This window comes from Schistocerca nitens, chromosome 4, assembly GCF_023898315.1.
Source record: "Schistocerca nitens isolate TAMUIC-IGC-003100 chromosome 4, iqSchNite1.1, whole genome shotgun sequence".
Lineage (NCBI taxonomy): Eukaryota > Metazoa > Arthropoda > Insecta > Orthoptera > Acrididae > Schistocerca > Schistocerca nitens.
In genome coordinates, this window is record NC_064617.1 from 317,571,455 (window position 1) to 317,595,445 (window position 23,991).

The 23,991-nt window shown below is 40.9% G+C and overlaps 1 protein-coding gene and 1 non-coding gene across 4 annotated transcripts in view; both read left to right on the plus strand.

Annotated features, from left to right (window-relative positions):
- LOC126253310 (tyrosine-protein phosphatase non-receptor type 4) overlaps window positions 1-23,991 on the plus strand; it is a 204,204-nt gene that overhangs the window by 125,220 nt on the left and 54,993 nt on the right. For all 3 annotated transcript variants that reach the window (XM_049954542.1, XM_049954544.1, XM_049954543.1), the window contains 3 exons: window positions 12-129; window positions 4,232-4,477; window positions 5,682-5,798. In XM_049954542.1, coding sequence (XP_049810499.1) covers window positions 12-129; window positions 4,232-4,477; window positions 5,682-5,798 — 481 coding nt within the window. The remainder of the gene's footprint in view (window positions 1-11; window positions 130-4,231; window positions 4,478-5,681; window positions 5,799-23,991) is intronic.
- On the plus strand, window positions 9,381-9,455 carry Trnar-gcg (transfer RNA arginine (anticodon GCG)). The gene has a single exon. It is a non-coding gene; the product is annotated as a tRNA-Arg (tRNA).

The window sequence follows — 23,991 nt, forward strand, 5'->3', positions numbered from 1 at the left end:
TTTCCTTGTAGGTACTCTTCATTAATGGCCAAAACATCAGTGGTATGTTACATGAACAGGTAGTTAATTTGATCCGCGAAACAAGAGATTCTGCTTCTGGAGAACTGATACTGACTGTAAAACCTAGTGGTGAGTTAAATAAATGCAACCACTTGTTTCTGTTCATACATAAACAGTTAGTTTGTGATTATGTAATATTGTTCATAATGTCTTTCTTATTTCAAGAGTTAGGGCAATGTGTAACTCCCACCAGTATACACAGATAGGGAAAGTGGCCATTGTGGGAACTTGGTTTCTTTACTGCTGTTTATGAACAACTGGATGCTTTTTTTTGAACTGTCAGCTGAATTCATGGGTCCATTATGAACTGTGCCGATTGAGGAATGGTGTAACGATTATCTGTTGTCATGAATGGATTGTAGAATTTATGAATTATTCGTGTTGCTAATGTGGTCCAGATCTAGCACCAAATGTGGGTGGTGGGCTATAGCCTGATACGGGACTGCTTTGAAGGAAAATTTGTATGTATAATTTCAGACATCCAGTGAAATCTTGATAATATTTCAAAAGTTGTGCAAAGGTTAGCAACTTACATTTAATGTTCAGGAATGTAACATTGAGCACTCCACAAAATACAAAAATCTATGCTATGGTTCCAGTATGAATGAGTCTCAATTGAAATTATGAAATTCATATTAATATCTGGGTGTAACAGTTTGTGGGTATGAGAAATAGAATGAACACGAAGGCTCAGTCATAGGTATAACAAGTGGCAGAGTTTGGTTCATTGGTAGGATGCTGGAAAAATGCATTCATTGTAAAAAGGAGACTCCTTACGAATCATTCACATAACCAAACCCAGAATATTACTCAAGTGTGTTGGACCTGTACCAAGTTACACTAACAGTACAAATCGTCACAGGTTTGTTTGACCCACAGGAGAGCATAATAGAAGCGCTGAAAACTCTGAATTGATAGATGCTTGCAAATAGACAACTATACCGTAAAAACCTAATTTGCAAGTTTCAAGAACCAGTGTGGAGTATACTACAGCCCTCTGTGTATGATTTCCATAGGAACTGTGAAGGCAAGAGTAGGTTAATTACTCCTCACATAAAGACATTTTAGTCGTCCTTTCTGCCCTCTGTGCAGGACTGGAACGGGAAGAAGTCCGATACATGGTACAATGAGAAATACTCTTTGCCATTTGCTTCTCACGGATTTGCAGAGTATAAATATAGCATCTAAAATCTGTAACAGGATGCATCTTGTATGTCATAATGTACTCATTAGCACTAAAAGGTAAGTTGATACTTGAGAGGTAGTGGCACCTTTCTGTATTCAAAATGATACTGAAGGACTGACTATCCCTGTGAGATTTGTTTGGAAAATGAATAATACAATGGGTACTAACAAAGGCAACAGTGTAACAGGCTATCTTCTGCAAGCAAAACAGCTAGGGGTACACAATTGCAACAGATTGTATCAAGTCACTAACTTATGCAACTATTAAACATATGAACTCTGCACAACTACAGTTCAAACCCCCACGAGATGATTTAAGTGCAAGTTCGCACACTTCAGTATTGAATGAAATTGGCTGGTCAGAAATTTAGTGGGAGTATAGAATGGAGAACTAAGACATAATACATAACTCAGAAAATGCCTGTTACTGTGGTGGTGGTGGTGTGACAACAGCAACATGCAAATCACTTAATAGGTTGGAGGGTACAGGAAAACGTGTCATTTGTGGATAAGAAAAGAAGAAGAAAAATGGAACTTTCCTGAGTGTTCTCACATGAATATTCTCATGTGATTAGAAAAAAAAGCATACCAAATACCATTGATCTCCAGAGCATTTGTCAGCAAGTGTAGGATGGCTGCATAGAGGATTTGTAATTTTTACAATATCACTTCTATGCATATGTATGTGTTTATATTAGGCTTTTCTAACACTGCCCCACGAGGGAGGGTGCTGGTGCTTACCCATAGTCTTGCTCACTGACAGGCAGAAGTAGTTTAGTCTACCTGCCAGACAGCCATAGTGCATGTATTCTGTGCATGCACATGCTGCTTAGCCACCTCTGCCCCTTGGGCACTTGGCCAGCAGAGTGTGATCACATAAGCTATGGCCCAGCTTTAAGATTGCCCACATGTAAGCTGTTGGTCCACCGCTGCCCACGTGTGTGCGTGTTTGCGCTTGTGCACAGTTGTGTGTGTGTGTGTGTGTGTGTGTGTGTGTGTGTGTGTGTGTGTGTGCAGCTAGCTGCTCTTTGGACGGACATGCTAGCTGGAGCTGCGTTAATCATATAACAGGTTTGAGGGCTCATGACACAAATTTGAAAAAAAAGTAAGTAAACCATAAGATACTTCGTCCTATAGCAGAATGACAAGTGTTGTTTCTCTGCTAGTGTGTCTACACAGTGGGAATGTCAGCAGCCTCCTGGAGTGCCACAGCCTTGCAGTTGTGTATTCAAGCGTGCAATGAACAATATGAAAGAGCAAATGAGGGTGATAGTTTATGGACTTAATCAGCTGCTTCAGTAGTGTTGCAAAGCTGTGGGAAGTCTTTCCCACTAATTGTTACAGAAAGGTAATTGCCCAATAACTACCACCATATTCACACTGAGAAATGCCTCCAAACAATACTTGAGTATATTGCCTGCACAGTTCCAGTGAAAGTAGGATCCAACATGGTGTAACTGGCATTTTCATTTTTGGGAGTCTGTGGGTTGTATTTCTTTGCTTCTTTTTTTTTATTATTTATAAAAAAAAGGGTTGTAGCTCATAATAGTCCAGAGCACTTTTGAAATATAATGTTCATCACCTCACGTTGCTCAAATCTACATGTTTTGTATAGAAGGAACTGAATTTTCTTCATAAATTAACATGTATGTAATGCTAATATTTTAAACATGATTATAAAAAGGATAGATTGCTACTGCTCATATAACGGAGATCTTGAGTTGTAGGCAGGCATAACAAAAAGACTGCTATACATTTTAGTTTCCAGACAAAAGATCTTCTAAAGTTGATGACAGACACACACACACACACACACACACACACACACACACACACACACACATATTCACGCAAGCACAGCTCATACAGGCCTCAGAGGCTAGACTTTTTTTACAAAAATTTAAAATTAAAGATACTGATGTTTGACACTGATTTTGTGTTCCTACTGTTAAAATATTAAACTACTGTGTGGAGGTTAAGGTTAGTAATTATGAGCACAGATACAGTATTTGATTAAAGTCTGCTAACACCTATCACTTGAACATTAGGGCACTTAGAATAGGTAAAAAAGCTATACGTGGGTTTGAAATGACAACCAGATTTAGGCTAATTAAGACGTTTCTTCTTGTCTAGAAAGTAGAACTGAGTGGGATGGTGCCATGGTTCTGACGCTTGTTTCCCATTCATTAAGGAGTGCTGTTCAAATATCCATCTGGACATTCAGATTTGAATTTTCTGCAGTTTTTCTAAATTGCTCCAAGGAGGAAGGCCAAAATGATTTTTGAAAAGGATGTGGCCTATTTCTGTTCATGTCATAGTTGTATTGTAGCTTGTGCTCCATTTCTAGGGCACTTGTTATTAGCAGGCTGTTAATGAGCTTCCTCATTTCCTCACATTGAGGGAAATTTATATTTCTTCTGGCACAAAGTGTTGTACAAGTTTTCAACAGATATCCATGCTCCTGTAGTGTTTTAGAAAGAAATTCATAGATAATGCTTCTTTATTTTAATTTAGGTTATCTGTTTTGATTTGGATTTAGTAACTACAGTCTGTCAGTTTAGAAGCGGTATTTGCAATTGGAGAAGATAGCATTTTTTTCAGCTGTTCTTTGGTGAATTCAGTGTGACTCCAAAATACTTCAAAAATAGGTTAAAAATGGTCTTGGCCACAATACAATATTTATTTACATTTGTAATTGGTTTTGGTCAGAACTGCTCATAGCAGTTGACGTTCGTGGAGCTGCGACAGCTACTCTGTTTGCCGCCATTTCCTACCATCATGGTGTAAATGATCTGAAGAGCTAAATTCTGACAAACCAGTTACCATTGCAAATATTTTATTGTAGTCAAGACTGTTTTTAGTCCATCTCTGTGAGAAGTGTTCTCAGAAATTACTGACACAAAAATATTTATGTTCAGTAATAAATTTTTGTGCTTCTTTATACTAATACTAATTGTACTGACTTTTAACTGAACTATTTTTTTAGCGGTTTATGAAGCTCAGGATATCGAGGAACCTCCATATCAGTATGTTCCTGATCGACCACATACAAATGGAATAGACCAGGCTGATGCATTGGCTGAATCCATGCTGCTACTTGCCGATGGACTTGCAAGTGGAGCTCTCATAGCACAGTTTGAGCAGTTGTACAGGAAAAAGCCTGGTTTGACAACAAATGAATCCAGGAAACAAGAAAATGTAAACAAAAATAGATACCGTGATATTTCACCATGTAAGTTTGATTTCAATGGCTGGTTCACAATCCTTGCCATTAGAATTCTTCTCATCACTATTATCTTTTCCGTATTGTGCATGTGGGACCTTATCTTGTAACAAACCTTTTGTTCCCATTGTAATCTCAATTAGTTCCTCTCCTCTCCTCTCCTCTCCTCTCCTCTCCTCTCCTCTCCTCTCCTCTCCTCTCCTCTCCTCTCCTCTCCTCTCCTCTCCTCTCCTCTCCTCTCCTCTCCTCTCCTCTCCTCTCCTCTCCTCTCCTCTCCTCTCCTCTCCTCTCCTCTCCTCTCCTCTCCTCTCCTCTCCTCTCCTCTCCTCTCCTCTAACCTTGTTGTCTCTCCCCTTCCCTCCCCTCCCCCTTCTCACCATATCCCACCTCCCTGTCTTTCTCACCAGGATCTCACTTCCCCATGTTTCTTCTCCATTCTACAGTACTCCCTGCTCCCTCCTTTGAATCTTTGTCTCCTGTCTCTTTACTCTCTAATTTGCTCCCTCTTGCAGCTACCTGTTGCAGCACAGCATGATCTTTCATAACTCTGAACCTGTCCTATTGCTCCCCATTCTACATCTCACTTTTCTTTTATCGACATTCAGCTGCAAGCACCTGCTGCCCGGCATGTCCATTTGGTTAGCAGTTACCTATCCTGTTCTACATGGTATCTTTCATCCCAGTTCTTACATTATTTCAGAAAACTATCTCACATCAGTATTATCCTTCTTTTTATTATGATTTTGTACTGTAAATTTGAGTGATGGAAGATGAATGTGTGTAACATTGGATATTTCTATGACCATTGACGAGTGATGTAAGTTTAGTGAATGTGACATCAAAAAGTTAAAATGTTCAACTAGTGAAGGTTTACTCATACATGCACAACTTTTACAGGTATTTCATCTATTTCAAACCATTTTGTGATACATTGTTTCACTTATTCCACTTGTAGCTATATAAAGATTTAAACAAAGCCATTTGAAACATAAAATGTGAATTGAATTTACTTTGTTGTAGGAAATCTTCAGTTAATTGAATTTGTGATAAATATGTTAACAGTGAGAGTTATTTGGTTAAACCCGCATTGTGAATTTTCTTTATATCGCTGAATCTTTCATCCATTCTTTCTGTTGGCAACAGTAGAATATAAAAAATATTATGTAGATTGTGTAATTTAAGTTACATATCTTGAATATTTTACTGCTTGCAGACGATGCAACAAGGGTAATTTTACAAGGTGGGACCACTGGTGATTACATAAATGCCAACTATGTTAATATGGAAATTCCTGGATCTGGTATAATTAATAGATATATTGCAACACAAGGTAAGAACATACATATTTGTTGTTGTAATTTTGAAACTTTAGCCTTTTCATATATGTCCATACAATGTTATGCATACAAATCTTTACCAATGAGTGTTAACATTGAAAGAATGTCAAGGAATCTTGGAATCCAGAGCACTTGAAATGCCAGTTTTAAACTCCAATGTTGTTTACATGAAGAGTACACATAACAGAGAAGCTGTGGCAAAAAGTATGGTTTGGACAGTCTAATGAGTGACGTTGTATTGCATTGGAAAATAAGCTGCAAACTGCTGTGTCAAGGGTATCCTACAGAGGAACAAAATCTGAGAAATATCTTGAACTTGAAGCTGAGTTTCTTCCCTTTGTAGAAGATAAAAGAAAAGAGGGAATACTTTCCTGTCAACAAAGAATACAGTTAAAGACCTTAAACATACCACAGAGAGAATTTTATGGGTATCGTGCTTGATGCAGCAGGCCTTGCATGGAAATAGCCCTTCTATCTGGTGAATTACTTCAGTAGCATAGATTAGCCAGTAAATTTACCAAGAAACTAATCAACTTCATTGCCATGTAATGCATATGCGGCTAGACCCTCTTATCGTCTATGTCAGACTGACTAAATCAGTGAAAAACCAGTTATGTTGTTGATGCTTCCCCTGTGTAATAACTGCTTGACTGGATCCTGGGCATTAAGTCAGATAGTGTTCTTTAAACTGCACAATATTTCCACGAGATGACTGCTTGTCTTCATCAGATGCTACTGATGCATTACTGTTGTGGTGTCCTGATTTATGTGCAGTCTTGCTAGAAAAACCCAGACACCAAGGGGATTCTATTCCTCACACTTCCTCTTTACCACAATATGTCCCGGTCCCTTGGTGGACTGAGGTGCGCTGCTATGCAATTCACACATGGAGATGTGCTCTGTGTTTTTAACCATCATCCTATGAAGGCAAGCTGCATTCATTATAAACAGGTGCATGCGGAGTGTCTTTTTCTTTGGGACAGCAAAGAAGCTAGATGGATTTCATTCACTAGTTCTTTTGACAGCTACACTCCCTCTTTTTTCATGTGGGCCACCCTCAGACGTCTTTCTGGGACCAAGATCCATTCCCCAGTTTCCGGCCTGACAGTACCAGACAATGCCATCTTGGACCCTGTTGCTATCTCCATCTTGGGCTGCCCTTTTGTGAAGATTTTGAGCTCCTTCCACTATCAGCCTGCTTTCCTCCATCGAAAACAACTGCAAGCAGCTCAGGTGATAACTTTCTGAGCTCAGAAGTGCTACTATGTGGCCTTTGCTATGAGGGAGCTGGATTACGCTCTCACTTCATACCAATCACCACCCCAGTGCTAGACGCCATTAACATTCAGATGTTGCAGCACCTTGCAGGCAAACACTTTCTGCTTAATACATACAACTGCATCTAGGTAGAGGGTATGTTTCCCAGACGTTGGTATGAAGCCACTGTCATACCCATAACTAAGCCCGGTAAGGGCAAACACATTCCTTCTAGCTACTGCCCCATTTCTCTCACCAGCTGAAGTTGCAAGGTGATGGAACATATGATTCTTGCCCAGCTGGTGTGGTGACTCGAGCCTCACTATTTACTAACTGTTGCACAGTGTGGATTTCGAGCACGGCGTTTTGCAGTTGACCACCTCTTCACTTTGTCCACCCATGTCATGAATGGTTTTCGATTTGGAGAAAGCCTGTGACACCTGCTGGAGGGCTGGTATCCTTCATACTCTACACACGTGGGACTTCTGTGGCCACATGGTCCGTTTCCTTCAAGAATTTTTAAAAGACCGAGTTTCCAAGGTGTGTGTGGATCCTACGCCGGTCAACTTTATCCAGGAAAATGGTGTGCCTCAGGGTTCCATCCTGAGCATTTTTCTCTTTGTTATTGTCATTAACCCCATAATGGCCTGTCTCCTGCTGGGCATCTCCAACTCCCTTTGTGTTGACAATTTTGTGATCTATTGCAGTTCTCCATTAACTTTTCTCATTGAGCGGCATCTTCAGCGATGTCTCGATCATCTTTGCTCATGGAACTTCGACAGTGGTTTTTTATTTTTCTACTGTCAAAACCTTTATGAATTTCTGGCGGCACAATTGGCTTCTTCCACTGTCTTTACATCTTGGGCCTGTTGCTGTTCCGTTCATTGAATCTATGAAATTGCTGGGGCTTACGCCCCATAGGAAACTCCCTTGGTCCTTCCACGTGTCTTACATGGCAGCCCGCTGTATGTGTCTGTGTCCTACGTGTCCTCAGTGGTACTACCTGAGCAGCAGATCGAACCACGCTCCTCCATTTGTACCAGTCCCTTGTCTGTTCGAAGCAAGACTATGGGTGTTTCATTTGTGCATTTTCAAGTCCGTCCCTCTTGTGCCATCTCAGTAGTACACACCATCGTGGCATCTGTTTGGCCACTGGTGCCTTTTACACTAGCCTGGTTGAGAGTCTGTATGCAGAAATTGCTGAACTACCACTGTCCTAATGCCATGACTTTCACCTTGGAAGATATGCATACTGTGAGTCTGCCATGTGTGGCCACCCATCCTATGCCTCCTTCTTTTATGACTCCTTTGATCGCCAGTATGGGGCGCATCCCTCTTTGATACCTCCTGGAGTTTGCTTTCAGTTTTTGCTCCAGCAGCTTAATTTCATGCAGCTTTTCCAGTGGGTTTGAATCCTTCACCACCTTGGCTCCACACGGCGGTCTGTGTTCACCTTGGCCTTCATTTGCTTCCTAAGGACGCTACTCCAGTCTTGCTGTATCACCTTAAGTTTCATGACATTCACATGGGATTCCACATTAGTACGCTTGTGTACACTAATGCTCTCTGACTGACCGTGGTGTTGGGTGGACCTTCATCATGAGCACCAACATTTTTCAGTATTAGCTTCCAGAACACTGCTCAGTATTTACAACAGAGCTCTTCACCCTGTATCAGGCCATGCAGTACATCCAGCAGCACAGGCTTTTCAATTGAATCGTCTAGTCTGATTCTCAGTGCGCTACAAAGCCCTGTTTGCTGCACACTGTCCACCCCTTAATGCAACGGGTCCAGGATAACTGTCACTTGCTCACACTTGATGGATCCACTGTGATATTTATGTGGATTCCTGGTCACGTCAGTCTGACAGGAAACAAGGGTGCTGAAACTGCTGCCAAGGCTGCAGTCCTCATACCTCTGCCTGGTAGTTCTTACATAACCTCCGATGGTCTCTTGTGTTGCCTTCTGTCACCAGGTGCTGACCCTTTGGCATCACCACTGGTCCTCTCTTCATGGGAACCAGCTCCGGGTTATTAAGCCTCTCCCAGTGGCTTGGATGACCTCCTCTCATCCCTCTTGTTGTAATTTTAACTAGGTTGTGTATTGGACACTGTCTCTTCAGCCATCGCCATTTGTTAAGTGGTGCTCCCCCACCACATTGATATGAAACTTCCTGGCAGATTAAAACTGTGTGCCACAATATCCTTTCTTTCAGGAGTGCTAGTTCTGCAGGGTTTGCAGGAGAGCTTCTGTAAAGTTTGGAAGGTAGGAGACGAGATACTGGCAGAAGTGAAGCTGTGAGGACGGGGCGTGAGTCGTGCTTGGATAGCTCAGTTGGTAGAGCACTTGCCCGCGAAAAGCAAAGGTCCCGAGTTCGAGTCTCGGTCCGGCACACAGTTTTAATCTGCCAGGAAGTTTCATATCAGTGCACACTCCGCTGCAGAGTGAAAATCTCATGCTGGATATTTTGGATTATAAAAAGGAAAGAGGGATTTTTGATTGTAAATGGGAAAGAGGGCAGCCTCATGAAAATTTCCACTTTCTATATTCTAAAAGGTTTAGATGACATCGCTGGCACTTTGAAATCAGCCAAGCAATTGTGAAATGGAACAGTGTTGGTTTAAATGTTAGTTCCCAACAAATAAAGAACTTCTAGAAAGCAAGATGCTTCAGGGAATGACATTAAAATAAAGTGCCTTAACACCTTGAACTACAGCAAAGGAGTTGTGACGCAGAGATCTGGTAGGTATTCCAAAAGAGGAACTGAAAGCTGAATGAACCCAAGAAGGGTTGTTGATGTGAAATGTAATGAGAAGGGTGGACGGTGATCAGGCCAAATCAGACTCATTTATTCTTACTTTCAACAGCATGAAACTTACACGTAAAGGCAGATTTCCTCCACCCAGCCCAGTGAGCTTTTACAATACCAGCACTATGGGCATACTGTTCTCAGTTGCAATGGCAAAGCCACTTGTGGCAAATGTGGTAAGGCCACTCACGAAGGAGTTGGTTCTTCATCTGCCCTGAAGTGTGTCAATTGCTCTCAGGATCATTGTGTATGGAGTAGGGACTGCCGTGTCTTCCTTGTATAATGAAAGATACAACCGTTGACAACAATGAGACATTTCCCAATTTGTGAAGCCAAAAAGATCTGTAAGGCTATGCAATCTCCCACATTCACAAAATCTTTCACTTCATCCTTTAAAAATCATATTCCAACAGCCAATGCCTCTACACAAAAGGGGGTTATTAGTGTCAGCACTACCACCTCTGGTTGTCAATGCATGTGTAAAGCTGCAGTTGTTTCAGAGCCCATAGCCCCCCCCCCCCCCCAGCCCCAAGAACATCATGTAAAGACACAGTTGCCAACTTTACAGAGCTTCTGGCACCTCTTAAGGCAGAGTGTGATAAACAATCCAGCACTGCTTCTAACATTGCTGCGGTAGATCCTATGAAGCCTTTCTAGGCCAAAAAAGCAAACGAGAAGCTTCCACCAGACACAAAAACACAGTTGAACAAGGTCAATGTCATTAGACCTGACAGTTCTACTGTTTCTGCTTCAGAATCCAGTTGATGTGAAGTCTGACCAGGGCAATCATCTTGTCCCAAGACCGAACCTCTGTCTATTGCAGGCTCCGTATCCTGACGTAGAGACGGGGTGAAAGTGCAAGGCCCATGATAAATGGCTCCAATACTACAGTGGAACATGAGTGGATTCAGGACTTATGTAGAGGAACTGAAACTCCTAGTGCAGGCACATCCCCTGTGCTTGTGTTTACAGGTAACACATTTTAAAGCTACTGACACCCCAATGCTAAGGGGCTGTACCCTCCACTGCCTGGGGAAAGAGCAAAGGGCAGTGTTACTGTGTTCATCAATAACTTACACCACTCCTCAGGTGTCTTCTTGGTTACTAACTTACAAACAGTAGCAGTTAAAGTTTGTGTGGGTCAGAAGATCAGTATCTGCTCACTGTATTTACCTCCATAGGATGCGATAGATTCTGAATCTCTCATGGGCCTTGTCAGACAACTCCTCCACCCATTCCTCCTGCTGGGTGGCTTCAATGTCCATAATGTTTTGTGGGACTCGAACTCAACTCGCTCTAGGGGTTGAGTTTTGGAGAGTTTCTTGTCTCAGGAGCTGTGCTCAACACCGGCAATCCTACTCATTTCTTGGCTGCTGTGTTCTCCTCAGCCATTGACCTCTCTTTCCGCTCTTTCCCTTGCAGACTCTGGTCTGTGGGAGTAACTGATGACCTTCATTCCAGTGACCACTTCCCATCGTTCAGCAAGCTAGCTGTTTTTGAACACCGAGCGTCCAGGAATGGGTGGACCCCATCACACAAGTGATCCACCATGGCATTGACTTATCCATCCCAAAGTCCTCAGGTCATCTTAGGAGGTAACCTGTACCTGAGGCAGCCTGTACCTTGGTGGTGTGATGAGTGCCGCTCAGTAATGTGGGTCAAGAAAAGATCATGGCAAGTGTTTCTGGGGTCTGTCAACTGTTCCACTTGTTTTACAGAAGTATAAGAATCCATTAGGTTGATTTCCGGTAAACAGTCGTTTAACTGTAGCAGCAGTGCTGAAACAAAGTTGTCTCCAAACAATGCTCGGGACATTGGCCAGATGATGGCAGAGCGATTTGCAATGATGGTTGTCATTGCCAGCCAGGATCTGGCATTTTGCTGCTACTGCACGACCATATCCAACAATTCTGAGTCTTAGAACTGCCATTCCTCCATGTGGGAGCAGGATTTGTCACTGCCTGAGGCCCGTGATGATACATCCGATCAAGACTACACACAGTACAGCTTGTTTCAATGTTCGGCAGCAACATCAAATGAAATTCTCCTCAGATATTTTAATTTGATATGAACCATGGACCTTGCCGTTGGTGGGGAGGCTTGCGTGCCTCAGCGATACAGATGGCCGTACCGTAGGTGCAACCACAATGGAGAGGTATCTGTTGAGAGGCCAGACAAACGTGTGGTTCCTGAAGAGCGGCAGCAGCCTTTTCAGTAGTTGCAGGGGCAACAGTCTGGATGATTGACTGATCTGGCCTTGTAACACTAACCAAAACGGCCTTGCTGTGCTGGTACTGCGAACGGCTGAAAGCAAGGGGAAACTACAGCCGTAATTTTTCCCGAGGGCGTGCAGCTTTACTGTATGGTTAAATGATGATGGCGTCCTCTTGGGTAAAATATTCTGGAGGTAAAATAGTCCCCCATTCGGACATCCGGTGGGGACTACTCAAGAGGACGTCGTTATCAGGAGAAAGAAAACTGGCGTTCCGCGGATCAGAGTGTGGAATGTCAGATCCCTTAATCGGGGAGGTAGGTTAGAAAATTTAAAAAGGGAAATGGATAGGTTAAAGTTAGATATAGTGGGAATTAGTGAAGTTCGGTGGCGGGAGGAACAAGACTTTTGGTCAGGTGAATACAGGGTTACAAATACAAAATCAAATAGGGGCAATGCAGGAGTAGTTTTAATAATGAATAAAAAGTTAGGACTGCGGGTAAGCTACTACAAACAGCATAGTGAACGCATTATTGTGTCCAAGAAAGACACAAAGCCCACACCTACTACAGTAGTATAAGTTTATATGCCAACTAGCTCTGCAGATGATGAAAAAATTGATGAAATGTATGATGAGATAAAAGAAATTATTCAGGTAGTGAAGGGAGACGAAAATTTAATAGTCATGGGTGACTGGAATTCGAGAGTAGGAAAAGGGAGAGAAGGAAACATAGTAGGTGAATATGGATTGGGGGAAAGAAATGAAAGAGGAAGCCGTCCGGTAGAATTTTACACAGAGAATAACTTAATCATAGCTAACACTTGGTTCAAGAACCATAAAAGAAGGTTGTACACATGGAAGAATCCTGGAAATACTACAAGGTTAAAACTGAAGTAACTGCAAAAAGGTGGGAATTTAAGGAGATGGGACCTGGACAAACTGATTAAACCAGAGGTTGTACAGAGTTTGAGGGGCAGCATAAGGGAACAATTGACAGGAATGGGGGGAAAGAAATACAGTAGAAGAAGAATGGGTAGCTATGAGGGATGAAGTAGTGAAGGCAGCAGAGGATCAAGTAGGTAAAAAGACGAGGGCTAATAGAAATCCTCGGGTAATAGAAGAAATATTGAATTTAATTGATGAAAGGAGAAAATATAAAAATGCAGAAGATGAAGCAGGCAAAAAGGAATACAAACGTCTCAAGAATGAGATCGACAGGAAGTGCAAAATGGCTAAGCAGGGATGGTTAGAGGATAAATGTAAGGATGTAGAGGCTTTTCTCACTAGGGGTAAGATAGATACTGCCTACAGGAAAATTAAAGAGACCTTTGGAGAAAAGAGAACCACTTGTATGAATATCAAGAGCTCAGATGGAAACCCAGTTCAGAGCAAAGAAGGGAAAGCAGAAAGGTGGAAGGAGTATATAGAGGGTCTATACAAGGGCGATGTACTTGAGGACCTATATTCTGGAAATGGAAGAGAATGTAGATGAAGATGAAATGGGAGATACAATACTGCATGAAGAGTTTGACAGAGCGCTGAAAGACCAGAGTTGAAACAAGGCCCCGGGAGTAGACAACATTCCATTAGAACTACTGACGGCCTTGGGAGAGCCAGTCCTGACAAAACTCTACCACCTGGTGAGCAAGATGTATGAGACAGGCGAAATTCCCTCAGACTTCAAGAAGAATATAATAATTCCAATCCCAAAGAAAGCAGGTGTTGACAGATGTGAAAATTACCGAACAATCAGTTTAATAAGCCACAGCTGCAAAATACTAACGCGAATTCTTTACAGGCGAATGGAAAAACTTGTAGAAGCTGACCTTGGGGAAGATCAGTTTGGATTCCATAGAAATACTGGAACACATGAGGCAATACTGACCTTACGACTTATCTTAGAAGAAAGATTACGGAAAGGCAAACCTACGTTTATAGCATTTGTAGACTTAGAGAAAGCTTTTGACAATGTTGACTGGAATATTCTCTTTCAAATTCTGAAGGTGACAGGGGTAAAATACAGGGAGCGAAAGGCTATTTACAATTTGTACAGAAACCAGATGGCAGTTATAAGAATCGTGGGACATGAAAGGAAAGCAGTGGTTGGGAAGGGAGTAAGACGGGGTTTTACCCTCTCCCCGATGTTATTCAATCTGTATATTGAGCAAGCATTAAAGGAAACAAAAGAAAAATTTGGAGTAGGTATTAAACTCCATGGATAAGATATAAAAACTTTGAGGTTCGCCGATGACATTGTAATTCTGTCAGAGACAGCAAAGGAGTTGGCAGAGCAGTTGAACGGAATGGACAGTGTCATGAAAGGAGGATACAAGATGAACATCAACAAAAGCAAAACGAGGATAATGGAATGCAGTCGAATTAGGTCGGGTGATGCTGAGGGAATTAGATTAGGAAATGAGACACTTAAAGTAGTAAAGGAGTTTTGCTATTTGGGGAGCAGAATAACTGATGGTCGAAGTAGAGAGGATATAAAATGTAGACTGGCAATGGCAAGGAAAGCGTTTCTGAAGAAGAGAAATTTAACATCGAGTATAGCTTTAAGTGTCAGGAAGTCGTTTCTGAAAGTATTTGTATGGAGTGTAGCCATGTATGGAAGTGAAACATGGACGATAAATAGTTTGGACAAGAAGAGAGTAGAAGCTTTTGAAATGTGGTGCTACAGAAGAATGCTGAAGATTAGATGCGTATTGAGGAGGAAGTGAGTATAATTAGAGAGAAGAGGAGTTTGTGGCACAACTTGACAAGAAGAAGGGACCGGTTGGTAGGACCTGTTCTGAGGCATCAAGGGATCACAAATTTAGCATTGGAGGGCAGCGTGGAGGGTAAAAATCGTAGAGGGAGACCAAGAGATGAATACACTAAGCAGATTCAGAAGTATGTAGGTTGCAGTAAGTACTGGGATATGAAGAAGCTTGCACAGGATAGAGTAGCATGGAGAGCTGCATCAAACCAGTCTCAGGACTGAAGACCACAACAACACAATGGCAGATAGGCCACTTTCCCAACCCATTGAAAGAGGCAGTTTTGACACCTCTTGTCAAACCAGGTAAGGACCAAACGTCCCAGTAGGTACCGGAGTGTAGGCTTAAGGATACAGGGTACTTTTGTGGCTCAATATTATGTAAAAATCAACACCTATTTCTTCCAGGCACTGTTTATAATGTATATGTTTTACAGATTTTTTGTTGATGTCAGGTAATGCAGCACATTTTCTAAACAAATTAGAAGTATTTTGAAAATATTTGAACCTGATTAAGGTTATTAAAAAATTACAAAGAAATTGATGCAATTTCTTTTTACAGAATGCTTCCTCAAATTGAGATACCATTTAATCCAATGTTATACATTTGAAGGAGAACAAATTTTTGCCAGATATGCATGACTTGATGGCTGAGGTACTAGACCTATTGAATTCCACCCATTATATATATTACAAGGATAAAAAATACCACATCTTACATTTCAATTTTTATAAATTTTTTTCCTAATAAAAATGTTCTTTTTCTATAATTCAGTTGATTCTGCCATAAAGCAAGGTCTACCATAAGTATAGACTGTTGCAAGTTACAGAAAAAAATTAGAGCAATGCTTTATAAACTTTAGAAAATATTTGTACCTGAATTCTGAAAAATACAACTTGCGGGAAATTGCGAATGAAGATGTTAGTCCAATTAAACTGTGCCTCAGAACATTCCTGAAGCATAGTCTTCATCCTGCAGCATTTCATCATCTTCACGCTTCCTCTTGGCATTCCTATTAGCACTTATTGCTTCTTTGGTAACTAGAAGAGTGAATCTTTCAGCTTCATGCACCCATTGTCTGTCACATGCAGGCAATTGATCTTCCATTTTAGAACCACATTTTATGTCTAAATTTCTTAGGTCTTCCAACCTTCCTATCACTCCATCATTTAAACATAGCACTGCATCTAGTACACCAACTTTTAATGTATTTAGACCTACAAAAACATTCTTGGGTAATCTTTCCCACATGCAATGGTTGAAACTTTCATTTGTATTCTGAGTGCCCCCATGAAGACATTTACTAAGGAAAACAGGGTCACTCAGGTCTCTAAAAATTGATTTTATTTCATTCATAACAGGCTCTGGAAGAAAATGCTTATGACGGTATATTTGACCACTTTCTTTTGCTTTTTGGTAACCACACCATGAATCTGCTCCTTTAGGGCAAAATCTGTGAAGAGGGTGGTCATCTGTGGACAACTTATGAAAGTAGGTGGTCCATACAGCTATTCTCATTGCTGTATCATTATTCAGAGGTGCAGTTCGTCTAATGGCCAGCCCATAACAACTCAGAAGTAGGTCTATTTCAGGACAGACAGAGATTTTCCATTAGATAGCAACTTCCCTTTCATTTCTCTTTGTAGCTTCCTCAATCTAGCACCCATCCTCTTTTGCACATGTCCACAACACTCCTGTTTCATTACCAAGGTATCACCATAAACATTGAACTCGTTAATTTTATTGAAAGCTTTAGAGTCCCCATCGCCTAGGTACTTTGTGTATCTAACGTTATAAATGGGCACTGACCTCTGAAATATTTTTAGAGCTCCATCACACTGCATACCTGCACTGTAACCATAATAATTCTTAGAACACTGATGTTCAATATGTCCTTCAGTGTTATCAAGGCAGGTGTGGCAGTACTTGCACTCAACATCAACTACTTTTCCATTCTCCAGAGAAGTAGCACTTACAACACCATTCAAGGAAAGATGTCCTCAACGTTGCCATATCCCATCAAGTGGAACAGCAATGTCCTTGGTTCCACTAATATTTACAGTTTCTTCTACTGCACATTTAATTGATGCTTTAGACCCAACCACCAGGGCACCTAAAAGTATTTTTATGTACTTGCTGAACCTACTGGGAGGAGGAGGAAGGTCCATCAAGCCACAAAATGTTTGAGCAGACTTTTTTTCCTTTTTCTATTGCACACATTGCATACACTAACTTCAAATTCACATCATATGAATTATGCACACTGTTCGAAGTCATTTTTGAGATAGATTTGCAGGATCTACACAGAACAACTAATTTTGACACTAAACCCTACCTGCTACTTCATTGTTCAGTTATTTCCAGACAGCCTACACCATCACGTTGTTTACATTTCGCCACTTCCTTTATCAGAGAAGATGAGATACCCACATCAACAGCAACAAGTCCACTTTAAACAGCATCATTGTTAACACAGAAATTTGAATCAACAGGAGGCTTGCCATGTGGGAGTTTCTTCTCTGAAGGTCTGATACACAGGTCACTTTCAAAAGTGTTGCTTGCTTTGTTTGTGAACTGGTTACCACGGAATTTCCTTTTATTGAATTTCTTGATGTGTAGCATAGTTTATATTTATTGCACAGTAAAGGATATGTACTCGCACAAATATATGTAGCACTTGGGCAACAAACATTCAGTAACACGTGAACAAACTGCATCAGCGAAAAAAATTAAATACTAGCAAAGATAATCATTTACAGACACTAGAAACCTGCACTGTTACCGACATATACAATGTATCATAAGTATAATCGCTGGAAACCGAAAGTTCACGGTTCTTTTTGAAATAATACTGGTTTCATTAACAGAAATAAAGGGGGCTTTGCGGCATACATGACTGTAACTTTAAAATTTGGTATCTATAGGTCGTTTTTCATTTGAAACCTTATAATGTTATATATTGTAATCAGGAAAAGACTATAGGAATTAATAGTCATAAACGGTGGAAAAATCTAAATATTTTTTTTTATTTTATTATTATTATTATTATTATTATTATTATTATTATTATAAGTACCTTGTATCCTTAATGAAATGTGTAGGAAAGACCCTGGAACTAATGGTTAACAAACATATGGTCTAGATGTTTAGAGACTGGGCAGCTCCTTAATTGCTCTGTGTGGATTCAGGGGATTTAGACCTACTGTTGGCTACCTGAGGTGTCTAATCAGCCGACCTTCATACATAAACATCACTGTCTTGGTATATTCTTTTGATATCAATAAAGCATATGACACTGCTTGGAGTCAACAGTTTTCCAGGGCAGTTCCACCAGTGGGGCTTTCCTACTACCTGCCCACATTCATAAGGTCTTTCCTATTTAAATGCTTGTTATCGAATTGTGATGAGCAGGACAATGGTGTTCTCAGGGCAGTGTTTTAAGTGTTATCTTCTTTGTCATAGCCATAAACAGTATCATATCTGTGTAAGGAGTGCTGTACAATGCAGTTTTCTGTTCCTACTCCAGTGCTGCTACAGTGATGATGTGTCAGTTGCAGTTACAGTGCAGAGGTGAGAGGAGTGGGCTGTAAAGGTGTGTTTTCAGCTTTCTGCTGATAAGTGTGTGTGTGTGTGTGTTTTTATATTGTTTCATTCATGTGTTGTTTTGTTCATTTTAATCATTGTCGTCACATTTCTGTAGACCTGATTTGCAGAGGGACACTATTCTACATTTTAAAGTCTCGGTGAGGTTTCTAGACCTTATTTTTTGAGTACAATCTGTCATGGTTCCCATACCTGAATGCAAGGACCCAGAAGACACCGCACAACTTAAAATGCGTTAGCCACAGGTCTTGGGGAGTGGACAGGGTGCATCTGGTCCAGTTTTATAGGAATTTCATGTGATGGCGGCTAGACTATGGGTGCACAGTGTGTGGGTCAACAGGCCTTCTTATCTGAAGATTATTGTCACGGTCTACTTGGAGGGGATTAGGCTGGCCATGGGTGATTTCAGGACCAGTCCTATACCCAGTCTGTGTTAGGGCAGGGGAACCGCTACTCTCGCCATCCGGCAGCCGCCGCCGCTCCTGGTGGGTCAGGCATGTAAGTTCCTCGCTGTTCTGAATTCACTGCATAACATCTGTGTTTTTGGTAAGTGATCAGCCAGCCACACATTCACGTGACTCTGTTTTAGTTTTCATCTCATATTCCTGAGTTTTACATAGCAGTTTTAGAACATGAGAACACTTCTAAAGGCATTTTCCATTGTGATGTGATTGTGCCGGTGATCATGGGTGAGATTGGGTGAAAGAGAATGCAGTTTTATCTCGGATTGGTTTTTATCTCTCTCCTCACATAGGACAGTGATCAGCAATAGCAGATTTTTTCTGGCTGCTCCATCTGGTGTGATGTCTACATTCATCACGTCTGTCTTTAACAGTGCAGTGTATCTGGCCTGTGTAAGATTTTCCACAGAGTTACAGAATTTTATGTATTTTTGATCTCTGTAGACATAGGTCATTTGCAGTAACAGTTTAGGGCAGAAGACACAATTTATTCAATGTTGTTTGAATAACATAGGGTAGAAAAAAAAATAATCATGAAGTACCCCATTTCTTCTGATTGCTCTTGAGGTTTAGTGCTTGCTAGTCAAAATGCATTGCAAATACCAGTTCTGGACAAACACAGAGCAGAGATGGATAAGCTCTTCTGATAAGCTCTTAGGATCTAAGATAACTCGAGCCCTATGTATTAGAGTATGTAATATACCACTGCATTGGGTGATGACAGCAAGTGCCTCGTAGATACAGGTCGGTCTGTGTATGTTTATGAAACACACTGTAACCCAAGGAGCCGTCATCTTTTCTAAGAACTCTGACATCCAGGATCGGGAGGCTTCCATTTTTCTGCACTTCCATGGTGGAGCAGTCGCTCAAGGGCGTAAAGAGGTTCTAAAAATGGAAGAAGTGTTGCTGACCCTTATGGCCGTACCACAAGGGTATTCTATACATACCTCCAAAAACCTTTAGGTTTCAAAACTGCCTGATGAAGTGCTTTATCCTTGAAGTCTTCAATAAAAAATTAGAGGGCAACCCATAGCAAGACTGCCAGTTTGCTCAAAATATTGGTCATTAAATAAAAAGTAAGTTGAGGGAAGCACTTCCTTGAAAAGATGTAACATGTCCTTTTCCAGATTAACTGTGAACAAAGGGGTCATATCCAAAATCTCTAATAAATTGCTTGGCTTACGCCACAGGTTCTTTAGTTGTCACATAAAATCCTTTGAATTCTGAATGTGATCTTCACATTTACGTACCAAAGGGCTTGAAAGAGATGCCAGGCGATTTGTTAGGTAGTATGTTGAGCTCATATATTGCTTGCTCACTGTGGGGTAAAGTAGATCTCCTTCTTTGTATCATTGACAGGTCATAAAGCATTGATGGAAGTGACATTTGTACTATTGATCTCCTTTTCAGATGGTCAAGAAACTGGTTGATTTGAGCAATTCAAATATTGTAGGAATTAGTGAAGTGTGGTGGAAGGAAAAACATGGCTTCTGTTTTTCAGGGGGATACAGGGTTACAAATACAAAATCAAGGAGGGGTATTGCAGAAGTAGGACTGAAGATGAATGGGAAAATAGTAATGCGTGTAAGCTACCAGTGAACACATCATAGCCAAGATAAACATGGAAGGAGACGGAACAAGAGGTGTTGATAGTTTGAAATGGGGCATTAGGCAATGATCGGGTGAATTTTTTTTTTTTTTTTTTTTGGGGGGGGGGGGGCTGGCAGGGATCAACTAGAAAGGTAAGTCCTAGTAGAAGTCCTTGGATAAACACATACAGATATTGAATTTTATTGATGAAAGAAGCAAATATAAAAATTAAGTGGACAAATGGGAGTACAGACTTCTGATAAATGATTGCCAGAAAAGTACAAAATGTCTAAGAAGCTGTGGCTGAAAGACAGATATAAGGCTCTAGAAGCCAGCTTGACTGGTGGAAAGATTCATGCTGCCTATAGGAAAATTAAAGGGACCTCTGGAGAAAAGAGACATAGCTTATAGAAATGTAAGAGGTAGTAAATGAATATGAGATAGGAGATCTTAACTGCAATAAAATTTGACAAGACACTGAAGGACCCAACTTGAAACAAGACCCCTGAAGTAGACAACAGTCCCACAGAAATGCTAAGATTCTTGGGAAAGCCACTCATTACAAAACTGTTTCACCCAGTGTACAAGATATGAGACATGCAAAATAACCTCAGAATTAAAAAAAGAATGTAATAATGCCATCCCAAATAAAGCAGGTTCTGACAGGTGCGAATATTACCAGACTGTCAGCTTAATAAGGCTTTTTTTCAAAATTCAGACCAAATTATTCGGAGAAAGTGCTAGAAGCGGAAATGGGGTCAGGAATACCTAGTCTTATCGACCTAGTTACAGGCCAAGATGATCGTGCAGGATGGTAGACAGGGCAGCAGGTATGATGAACCAGTGCCTCAGCTGTTGTGGAATCATATAGGCAGTGAAAATAACAATAAGATTTATTTAACAGAATTAATATGATGATAGTCATCAGTGCCCAGTACGGCGTGTTGTCTCAGGGTGCTGGTGCTAACTTGTCTCAGCATGTGGCAGCAGAAGACATCCACCGGCATGGTGAATTAGGCACAACAGCCTTCTTTAATTCCTCTTCAAACTCCTCTTTTTGCCTCTGATCTGGAGTCCACCTATGGTGAAGGTCATACAATTTGAATATTATCACCATTTTCTCCTTCAATAATATGTTGTGTTTTATCACTTCTCATTTGTTCTGGGGCGGGGGGGGGGGGGGGGTGTTACAGGGAGCAGGAGCAGTAGAGGATGAGCATGTTGGGCTAAACAGAGCTGAGTACAGATAAAATTCTAAAAACTAAGTTTTTAAAATCAAATGACAATTCAGTAATGTGCATACAGTGGAATTGCATTAATACTTCCCTCATTACAGCATTTTCCTGCAAAGTACCTCCATTTTTGGAAGTCCCAGTCCCAATTGCATTAAATGCTTGTTAAAATGACTTGTTTGTACATTTTCCCTCCCCATTTGGCACTTTCAATTTTTGCGCTATCAGTACTGTTTGGCTGCAATTTTTGCCACCAGGAGTTCTGGGAGTGGTGGGTGCTGGACATTTGCATCTCCAGGGTGTGGAAGAATGCAGGAAGACGGTGCTGTTCAGTGCTGGCAGCTTTATGCATTACACAGATTGTCTGCTATGGTAGTTATGATGTGTGGAAGTAGTTAATGAAGGTGGCAGTAGACTTCCACCAAGTATCGATCGGAGGGTGGAGCGAAGTTGTGGTGGCCAGACGATAAACTGAATGTTTATTGGTGTATAGCTCAGTCATTGGTGTTCTTCGTTCGTGTTTAGTGTTTGACTGACTCTCAGTCCATGATTGTTTTGTGTTGAATGGTTTACATGTCATGAACAAAAATGCAGTGAGACAGTTAACAAAAGAAAAGTGAAACATTATTCAGGAAGTGGGCAAAAATTCACACGTGAAGCGTGTTGATATTGCGCTTAAACTGAACATTCTTCCAATCAACAATGAATGTAATAGTGGAGATCTGAGAAGTAAATGAAGCAGCACATTTGGAAGGAGGATTGTGCGACTGTCAGTTTCTCGAAGTGGGGAAAACTGCTGTTGAAGTGGATAGAACAACATTGTTGTTGTTGTTGTTGTTGGTTGTTGTTGTTGTTGTCTTCAGTTCTGAGACTGGTTTGATGCAGCTCTTCATGCTGTTCTATCCTGTGCAAGCTTCTTAATCTCCCAGTACCTACTGCAACGTACATCCTTCTGAATCTGCTTCGTGTATTCATCTCTTAGTCTTCCTCTACGATTTTTACCCTCCACGCTGCCCTCCAATGCTAAATTTGTGATCCCTTGATGCCTCAAAACATGTCCTACCAACCGATCCCTTCTTCTAGTCAAGTTGTGCCACAAACTTCTCTTCTCCCCAATCCTATTCAATACCTCCTCATTAGTTACGTGATCTACCCACCTTATCTTCAGCATTCTTCTGTAGCACCACATTTCGAAAGCTTCTATTCTCTTCTTGTCCAAACTAGTTATCATCCATGTTTCACTTCCATACATGGCTACACTCCATACAAATACTTTCAGAAACGACTTCCTGACACTTAAATCTATACTCGATGTTAACAAATTTCTCTTCTTCATAAACAATTTCCTTGCCATTGCCAGTCTACTTTTTATATCCTCTCTACTTCGACCATAGTCAGTTATTTTACTCCGTAAATAGCAAAACTCCTTTACTACTTTAAGTGTCTCATTTCCTAATCTAATACCCTCAGCATCACCCGATTTAATTTGACTACATTCCATTATCCTTGTTTTGCTTTTGTTGATGTTCATCTTATATCCTCCTTTCAAGACACTGTCCATTCCGTTCAACTGCTCTTCCAAGTCCTTTGCTGTCTCTGACAGAATTACAATGTCATCAGCGAACCTCAAAGTTTTTACTTCTCCATGAATTTTAATACCTACTCCGAATTTTTCTTTTGTTTCCTTTACTGCTTGCTCAATATACAGATTGAATAACATAGGGGAGAGGCTACAACCCTGTCTCACTCCTTTCCCAACCACTGCTTCCCTTTCATGCCCCTCGACTCTTATAACTGCCATCTGGTTTCTGTACAAATTGTAAATAGCCTTTCGCTCCCTGTATTTTACCCCTGCCACCTTCAGAATTTGAAAGAGAGTATTCCAGTTAACATTGTCAAAAGCTTTCTCTAAGTCTACAAATGCTAGAAACGTAGGTTTGCCTTTCCTTAATCTTTCTTCTAAGATAAGTCGTAAGGTTAGTATTGCCTCACGTGTTCCAACATTTCTACGGAATCCAAACTGATCTTCCCCGAGGTCCGCTTCTACCAGTTTTTCCATTCGTCTGTAAAGAATTCACGTTAGTATTTTGCAGCTGTGACTTATTAAACTGATAGTTCAGTAATTTTCACATCTGTCAACACCTGCTTTCTTTGGGATTGGAATTATTATATTCTTCTGGAAGTCTGTCGGTATTTCGCCTGTCTCATACATCTTGCTCACCAGATGGTAGAGTTTTGTCATGACTGGCTCTCCCAAGG